This window comes from Scyliorhinus torazame, chromosome 8 (genome assembly GCF_047496885.1).
Source record: "Scyliorhinus torazame isolate Kashiwa2021f chromosome 8, sScyTor2.1, whole genome shotgun sequence".
NCBI classification, from domain to species: domain Eukaryota; kingdom Metazoa; phylum Chordata; class Chondrichthyes; order Carcharhiniformes; family Scyliorhinidae; genus Scyliorhinus; species Scyliorhinus torazame.
Genome location: NC_092714.1, coordinates 175,362,281 through 175,371,721, shown reverse-complemented (window position 1 = coordinate 175,371,721; position 9,441 = coordinate 175,362,281). Strand labels below are relative to the sequence as shown.

At 43.6% G+C, this 9,441-nt stretch overlaps 1 protein-coding gene across 1 annotated transcript in view; it reads left to right on the top strand.

Annotated features, from left to right (window-relative positions):
- Positions 1–633: 633 nt before the first annotated feature.
- Positions 634–9,441, top strand: part of npepl1 (aminopeptidase like 1) — a 36,801-nt gene continuing 27,993 nt past the window's right edge. Inside the window, exon 1 of the mRNA XM_072514535.1 lies at positions 634–812. Within this exon, the coding sequence (XP_072370636.1) occupies positions 663–812 (150 nt within the window). The 5' untranslated portion in view covers positions 634–662. The remainder of the gene's footprint in view (positions 813–9,441) is intronic.

Sequence of the window (9,441 nt, the reverse complement as noted above, 5' to 3'; positions counted from 1 at the left end):
AGCAGGTTTGGCAATGCCAACCCCCCCCCCCTGCTGCCTCTGTAGCAGGGTCCTCCCCACCCTTGGCACCTTCGCCACCCATACAAAGTCAGAGATGATTGTGTCCACTTTCCGAAAAAAGGCCTTTGGTATAAAGATCGAGAGAGCCTGAAAGATAAACAAGAACCTCGGCAGAATATTCATTTTCAGCACTTGGACCCTCCCCACCAACGTTAAGTGCAGTGTATCCAATCCAACTGATGCTAAAACTGCATCTTTCTAAATCTAATTAATGCTAAACGTGTGCATCTTTCTAAATTCAACGAATGCTAAAACTGCATCTTTCTAAATACAATTAATGCTAAAAGTGTGCGTCTTTCTAACTATAATTAATGCTAAAAGTGTGCACCTTTCTAAATTTAATTAATGCCAAAAGTGTGCATCTTCCTAAATCCAATTAATGCTAAACCTGTGCACCTTTATAAATCTAAAGAAAGCTAAAAGTGTGCGTCATTCTAAGTGCAATTAGTTCCAAGATGTTTGATATCCACTGTTGTAATGGTCTGACTGTGTCCCCCACAGAGCCTGGTTGCAGGACATTGAGTGTGCTGGAAGCGGAACCTTTGTGCGCAGCCGGCGGGGAACGTGAAGTGGAGCGGACTCCCGGCAGGAGGCTGGGCAAGATGGCGGGTGTGGAGCTGCGGTATGGAGCTGCCTCCGGCCAGTCGGAGCCCCCCAGCCGGCCGCTGCTGATCGTGGGGCAGCTGGGCCACCTGCAGAAGCTGCGCTGGGAGGAGGTCAGCGGCAAGCTGTTGCCCCAGGTGACGGAGGAGGTAAGAGAGCCCCGCGGGGAGTGGGAACTGTTGCTGGATGTGGAATTTGTCCCAGAGGAACAGTCAGCGTCTTGTAGCCCAAACCCTCCCCCTCCCTGGGAGTCCCTCTCCACACTGGCCCATTCCTGAGCCACAGTTTGGGGATAAGGGAAGGGGTGAATACGCCCCCCCCCCTATCTTTTTAACATGTAAATAAGTGCAAAATACTGCAGATGTTTGAAATCTGCAATAAAAACAGTGCTGGAAAATCTTGGCAGCGTCTGTGGCGAGGGAAATGGGCGGGATTCTCCAGTCCCACTGCACTGAATGATGCCGGTGAGGACATTGGCTGATCGGAGGAGTGCAGTCAGAGCCAAGTTCCTGAAGGCACAGGTGGCAAGCCGTACTGGAGGGGGAGGAAGTAGAAAGGAAGAGCAACAGTGACGGGATTCGTTAGCAAGAGGAACAGATGGGTGTTTCTGTGGCTGTAGATGTGAGTCCAGGATGGTGTTGCCTCCCTGGTGCCCGGGTCAAGGATGTCATGGAGTGGCTGTAGAGTGTTCTACCGGGGGATGGTAAACAGCCAAAGGTCATAGTCCATATCTTCCAAAATAACAGGAAAGGGGTGGATGAGGTCCTGAAAACAGATTTCAGGGAACTAGGAAGGAGATTGAAAAAGCAGGACCTTTACAGCAATAATCTCAGGATTAGTTCCTATCCCATGTGACCCTTGAAATGAATTGAATACAGGGCTGGAGAACCAGTGTAGGAGGGAATGTATCAGATTTCTGAGGCATTGGAACTGGTTCTGGGGCAGATGGAACCTATGCAAGATGGACAGGCTGCATCATGGCAGAATCGTAACAAACATTCTTGCAGGGAGATTCATTACTGATGTTGGTGAGAGTTTAAACTAGATTGACAGGGGGGTTGGGGACCTGAGCGAGAGCTCAGGTTGGAGGGAAGCAAAACTGATAAAAAGCAAATAGAAAGCAAAAATAGAAGACAGGTGAAGCATAGAGAAACATTAAATAGGGTCAGAATAGAGAATAAAGTTTTAAAAAGCAGATTTAAAGGCACTCTATCCGAATGTGCACAACATTTGCAAAAGATGTTGATTTAAATGTACAAATTGAGGTGAATGGGTGCAATATAATTGCCATTACGGGGACATGGCTACAAGGTGACTGAGATTGGGGACTGAATATCCAAGGGTATTCAGCATTTAGGAGGGATAGATGGAAAAGGGAAAGGAAGTGAGGTAGCACTTGTAATAAAGAGCAAGATCAGTACATTGGTAAGAGGATCTTTGATCAATAATTATCTTTATTGTCACAAGTAGGCTTACATTAACAATGAAGTTACTATGAAAATCCCTTAGTCGCCACATTCCGGTGTCTCTTCGGGTACACAGAGGGAGAATTCAGAATGTCCAAATTACCTAACAGCACATCTTTCAGGACTTGTGGGAGGAAACCGGAGCACCCGGAGGAAACCCACGCAGACACAGGGAGAACATGCAGACTCCACACAGACAGTGACCCAAGCTGGAATTGAACCTCGACCCTGGTGTTGTGAAGCAACAGTGCTAAGATATAGAATCAGTTGGTGTGGAGCTAAGAAACCGTAAGGGGCAACAAACATTGTGGAAGTTGTTTGTAGGCCACCAAACTAATTACTATTGGGCACGGTATAAATGCAGAAATTAGAGACCCATGTGACATGGGGAATAAAGGAATAATGGGTGACTTCAATTTACACAGACTGGGTTAACCAAATCAGCGCTAATGCTCCAGAGGAGGAATTTGTGGAGTGTTTCTGAAATGGGTTCTGGAGCAGTACATTAAAGAGTCAACTCAGGATCAGACTGTTTTGGATTTAGTGTTGTGTAATGAGAAAGAGCAAATGAATAATCTTGTTGTAAAGAAACCTTTTGAGAAATAGTGACCATGATAGAATTTTGCATTATGTTTGAATGTGACCGAGTTCATCCTGAAACTAGGGTCTTAAATCTGAAGAAACGTTGGATATGGTAGATTGGGAAAGATAGAGTACCCAATTCATTTTTTCCAATTAAAGGGCAATTTTAGCATGGCCAATCCACCTACCCTGTACACATTTGGGTTGTGGGGGTGTGTGGAGAATGTGCAAACTCCTCAGAGCTGGGGTCAAACCTGGGACCTTGGTGCCGTGAGGCAGCAGTGCTAACAATTCACCACTGTGCTACCCCATACTAAAAAAAAATGATGGTGGAGCAGCAATGGCTAGTATTTAAATAAATACTTTAAATTTAAAGACAGACTAAAGAAAAACTCTAACGAAAATCAAATATAGTCTGCAACCGATATGCATTCCTCTACGGCAAAAGCACCCAAAGGGAAGGGTAAATCCACTGGGGTTAACAAAAAAAGTTAGATTGCATTACCTTGTAAGACAAAAGACTATGCCTGAGGATTGGGAGCAATTTAGAACGCAGCAAAGGAGAACCATTAAGAAAGGGAAAAGAGAATATGAATGTAAACTAGTGAGGAACATAAAGGGAGACTGTAAAGGCTTCTTTAAGTAAGTTAAAAGGTAAAAATTGCCAAGCACAAATGTGGGTCTATCACAGGTGGGGACAGAAAAAATTGTACTGGAGAACAGGGAAATGGTGGAGAAACTAGTAAGGCCTTCATAAAACAAGATACAGAAAGTTGTCCAGAAATACTAGGTGACCAAGAATGTGAGACTGAGGAGCTAAAATAAATTAGTATTAGTAAAGAGGTAGTACTTGAAAAGTTAATTGGAATGAAGATTGATAAATCCCCTGGACCAGATGAGCTTCATCTCAGAGTATTGAAGGTGGTGGCTAGAGAGATGGTGGGTGCATTGGTGATTATCTTTCAATTTATTTTAGATTCTGGAAAGGTTCCTGCAGACTGAAAAGTAGCAAATGTAACCCCACGATTTAAGAAGGAAGAAAGAGGAAGAATAGAGAACTACAGACCTGTTAGTTTGGTGTCAGTAACAGGAAAAATGTTAGAATCTATTATAATGGATGTATTTGGGAAATACTGGTAAATTTGGTCGTCATGTTTAACAAACGTGTTGGAATTGTTTGAGGACGTTACTTGCAGCAAAAAGCCAGTGGGTGTGGTATATTTGGATTTTCAGAAGGTTCCACACAGGAGGTTAGTGAATGAAATTAAGAGCGCACGGGATTGGGGGAAATATCCTAATGTGGATTGAGAATTGATCATCCGGTAGAGAGTGGGAATAAACAGATCAATCTCAGGGTGGCAGGTTATTCCAATGGAGTACATCCTGGAGGTTACAATTGACCAGAAACTGAACTGGACTAGCCATACAAACACTGGCTACCAGAGCAGGTCAAAGGCTAGGAATCCTGCAGTGAGTAACCCACCTCCTGACTCCCTAAAGCCTGTCCACTATCTACAAGGCACAAATCTGGAGTATAATGGCTCCAACTACACACAAGAATCTTGATGCCATCCAGGCCAAAACAGCTTACTTCCATAAACATTCAATCCTTCTACCACTGACTAACAGTGGCACCGTGTATACCGTCTACAAGATGCACTGCGGTAACTCACCAGGGTTCCTTTGGCAGCACTTTCCAAACCTACCCCACCACCATCTAGAAGGATAAAGGCAGCAGACACCTGGAAGTTCCCTTGCAGATCACTCAGCATCCTGACTTGGAAATATATCACTGTTCCTTCACTGTCGCTGGGCAACATCCTGGAACTTCCGCCCTAATAGCACAATGGGTGTACCTGTACCACATGGGCTCCAGCGGTTAAAGAAGACAGCTTACCACCACCTTCTGAAGGGCATCTAAGGATGGGCAATAAATGCTGGCCTAACCAGCAACACCAACGTCCTGTAAATGAATAAAAAGAAACTAGCATGCAGATCCAACAAGCATGTAGAAAGGGAAATAGCAAGTTGGGGAATCGTGACGGGTTCTGAGTTAGGAATAAGAATGTCTTGCTTGTGTTGTATCGAGCCATAGTGAGACCTCATCTAGAGTATTGTGTACAGTTTATCTAAGGGGAGATATATTTGCCATAGAGGGAGTGCAAGAGGCCCACTAGATTAAGACCTCGTATGGTATGATTGTCTAATGAGAAGAAATTGGGGGACACTGAGTCTATTTCGAAGAATGAGGAGTGACTTCATTGAAACGTTCAGAATTCTTACAGGGTGTGACATGGTGGCTGTAAATACGTTGTTACCCCTGGCTGGTGAGTCTAAATCCAGATTATTATTATTTTAAAAAAATATATTTTTACCACGTAGTGGTATTGTCACTGGGCTAGTAATGATGATGTAGTGGTATTGTCACTGGGCTAGTAATGATGATGTAGTGGTATTGTCACTGGGCTAGTAATGATGGCGCAGTGGTATTGTCACTGGGCTAGTAATGATGGCGCAGTGGTATTGTCACTGGGCTAGTAATGATGGCGCAGTGGTATTGTCACTGGGCTAGTAATGATGGCGCAGTGGTATTGTCACTGGGCTAGTAATGATGACGTAGTGGTATTGTCACTGGGCTAGTAATGATGGCGTAGCGATATTGTCACTGGACTAGTAATGATGGCGTAGTGGTATTCTCACTGCTAGTAATGGTGCAGTGGTATTATCACTGGACTAGTAATGATGATGTAGTGGTATTGTCACTGGGCTAGTAATGGCATAGTGATATTGTCACTGGGCTAGTAAAGATGCTGCAGTGGTATTGTCACTGGGCTAGTAATGATGGCGTAGTGGTATTGTCACTGACTAGTAATGATGTAGTGCTATTGTCACTGGATGGACTATTAATGATGGCGCAGTAGTATTGTCACCGGGCTAGTAATGATGGCGTAATGGTTTTGTCACTGGGCTAGTAACGATGGCGTAATGGTTTTGTCACTGGGCTAGTAATGATGGTGCAGTGGTATTGTCACTGGACTAGTAATGATGGCGTAGTGGTATTGTCACTGGACTAGTAATGATGGTGCAGTGGTATTGTCACTGGGCTAGTAATGATGGTGTAGTGGTATTGTCACAGGACTGGTAATGATGGCATAGTGGTATTGTCACTGGACTAGTAATGGTGGCGTAGTGGTATCACTGGGCTAGTAATGATGTAGTGGTATTGTCACTGGGCTAGTAAAGATGGCGTAGCGGTATTGTCACTGACTAGTAATGATGTAGTGCTATTGTCACTGGACTAGTAATGATGGCATAGTGGTATTGTCACTGGACTAGTAATGATGGCGTAGTGGTATTCTCACTGCTAGTAATGATGGTGCAGTGGTATTGTCACTGGACTAGTAATGATGTTGTAGTGGTATTGTCACAGACTGGTAATGATGTAGTGCTATTGTCACTGGGCTAGTAATGATGGCGTAGTGGTACTGTCATTGGGCGAGTAATGGTGGCATGGTAGCACAGTAGGAGGCATGGCAGCAGAGTGGTTAGCACTGTTGGTTCACAGCTCTAGGGTCCCAGGTTTGATTCCTGGCTTGGGTCACTGTGTGGAGTCTGCATGTTCTCCCTGTGTCTGCATGGGTTTCCTCCGGGTGCTTTGGTTTCATTCCACAAGTCCCGAAAGATGTGCTTGTCAGGTAATTTGGATATTCTGAATTCTCCCGAGCAGGTGCCAGAATGTGGCGACTAAGGGCTTTTCACAGTAACTTCATTGCAGGGTTAATGTAAGCCTACTTGTGACAATAAAGATTATTATTATTAGGGTACATTAATCTCAGGATAAGGGGCAATTTTATCTAAGACTGAGATGAAGAGGAATTTCTTCACTCAGGGTGATGAACGGTTGTAATTTTCTAACCAGAGGGCTGTGGGAGCTCAATCATAGACTGTTGAAGACAAAAATTGATAGATGAATCTAAGGGATCTGGCAATAGTGTGGAAGGCCGCTTCTTTGCAATTTTGATCGAGTACAATCAAGGTGAAGGCTTTGTGACCTTCCAGGATGTTGTTCACAGTTGAAGTAGACAAAGTACATTTGACACACCTGTAATTTAATTTATGAAATCCTAATGATGCAGTAATTGTTAGACACAAAAAGACCAAAGTCCACCTAATTTGTCTTTATCTTCCTGATAGTCGCAGGATAAGATTTATGTTTTATTGTTTGGAAAGAAATAGGATCTAATTGTTACAGGTGCCACATTTTAATACTGCACTTGAGTCATGAGCCAAACCAGTTTTATTAGCCTACCATCGACAGTTGAAAAAAATGCATTCTAGCATTTATTGCAAAAGGACTGGAGTATAAAAGTAGAGAAGTATTGTTGCATTTGCATAGGACATTGGTGAGACCACATCTGGAGTATTGTGTCCAGGTTTGGTCGCCATTTGAGGAAGAATGTGGTGGCATTGGAAGCAGTTCAGAGGAGGTTCACCAGATTCACTCCGGGATGAAGGGGTTGATGTATGAGGAGAGATTAAACAGATTGGGTTTATACTCGCTGGAGTTTAGAAGGATGAGAGGGGATCTGATCGAGGTATATAAAATACAAAAAGGATTGATAAAGTAAATGTAGACCAAATGTTCCCCCTTGTGTGGCAATCTAGAACAAGAAGTCATAGATATAGGTTGAGAGGCGGTAGATTTAAAACTGAGATGAAGAGGAATTACTTCTCGCAGAGGGTGGTGAATATGTGGAATTCGCTGCCCCATAGCGCGGTGGAGTCGGAATCGTTAAATGGTTTCAAGAAGGAGATAGATATATTTCTGATAAAACTGGTTAAAGGGATATGGGGAACAGTTGAGAGGTGGATTTGAGACCTGGAAGAAATCCGCCATGATCTGATTGAATGGCAGAGCAGGCTCAAAGGACTGAATTGCCTACTCCTGTTCCTATGTTCCTAATTATTTTGGATTTATGGGAATCAAAGTGCATCTATGAGTTTAAATACTCAAAACAAATTTAATGCTGAATTGGGTTGAAAAGAGCAACTGAAATTAGTGCCAGCGAGAAAGGAAATTAAATGGAGAAATTGTGTAAAAATGCAATGGATGCACAGCTCCAGCCATGATGAATTGGGAGGTTTATGATGCCATAGAGTAAGTTGAGAAATTTAAACAAAAGTGCAGATTGAGGGAAGCTACATCTTTTGCAGGCAGGCGAGAGGGGATAATTCCTTTTAATACCGGGGAGCTGACTGCAGAATCCAAGACACAACTTTTGAGAAGTTCACATAACTCCAGCCAAAGTCAATTAGTCAGAACTACCAAAATGAATTTCAAAGCCTGAAGCAGGAATTGGATGAGTGTATTGACAATTTGATAAGATTGAAAGATTCTGCCAAAAAATACAAATTTAAGGACGCAGCTTAGAGGCTGCTCGATTACAGCTCATTTACGGAACTGCACACGTTGAAGTACAGAAAGATTTAATTTAAATCTTTGCTATTATAGATAAGCTGCAGAGCTGGGCTGAGAGGTGGCAAATGGAGTTTAATGTAGAGAAGTGTGAGGTGATTCACTTTGGAAGGAATAACAGGCATGCGGAATATTTGGCTAATGGTAAAGTTCTTGAAAGTGTGGATGAGCAGAGGGATCTAGGTGTCCATGTACATAGATCCCTGAAAGTTGCCACCCAGGTTGATAGGGTTGTGAAGAAGGCCTATGGAGTGTTGGCCTTTATTGGTAGAGGGATTGAGTTCCGGAGTCGGGAGATCATGTTGCAGCTGTACAGAACTCTGGTACGGCCGCATTTGGAGTATTGCGTACAGTTCTGGTCACCGCATTACAGGAAGGATGTGGAGGCTTTGGAGCGGGTGCAGAGGAGATTTACCAGGATGTTGCCTGGTATGGAGGGAAAATCTTATGAGGAAAGGCTGATGGACTTGAGGTTGTTTTCGTTGGAGAGAAGAAGGTTAAGAGGAGACTTAATAGAGGCATACAAAATGATCAGGGGGTTGGATAGGGTGGACAGTGAGAGCTTTCTCCCGCGGATGGAAATGGCTGGCACGAGGGGACATAGCCTTAAACTGAGGGGTAATAGATATAGGACAGAGGTCAGAGGTAGGTTCTTTACGCAAAGAGTAGTGAGGCCGTGGAATGCCCTACCTGCTACAGTAGTGAACTCGCCAACATTGAGGGCATTTAAAAGTTTATTGGATAAACATATGGATGATAATGGCATAGTGTAGGTTAGATGGCTTTTGTTTCGGTGCAACATCGTGGGCCGAAGGGCCTGTACTGCGCTGTATTGTTCTATGTTCTATGTTCTATTAACTGCATTCAGCATATCCTTCAGCTGGTAAAATTTCTTGCATCGACCTCTTGGCCTTAAAGTGAGCAGAAAGTGTTCCAGCAGAAGTAAAATAGACATACAGGGGCTTTAAAGAAGCAGTCGGCATGGCTGAGGGTATCCTGATCTGTATAGATGGAAATAAATCATGATCACTATCCACAAGAGGTCATGAAGAGAACCAGGAAAGCTGGGATCAAGTTAAATACTTACTGCATTGTGAAGATGACAGAATCCATTGCTTTGAAAAGGCATACACACCTGATGGATTCAAACGGAGTTCTGGAAAATTCACAGCCACCTCTGAAATGCAAGCTGTGAGAGAAAATAAGAGTTGAGAGGTTTCCTTGGTTCGATTCAGTATATGAGCTCTTTCATAC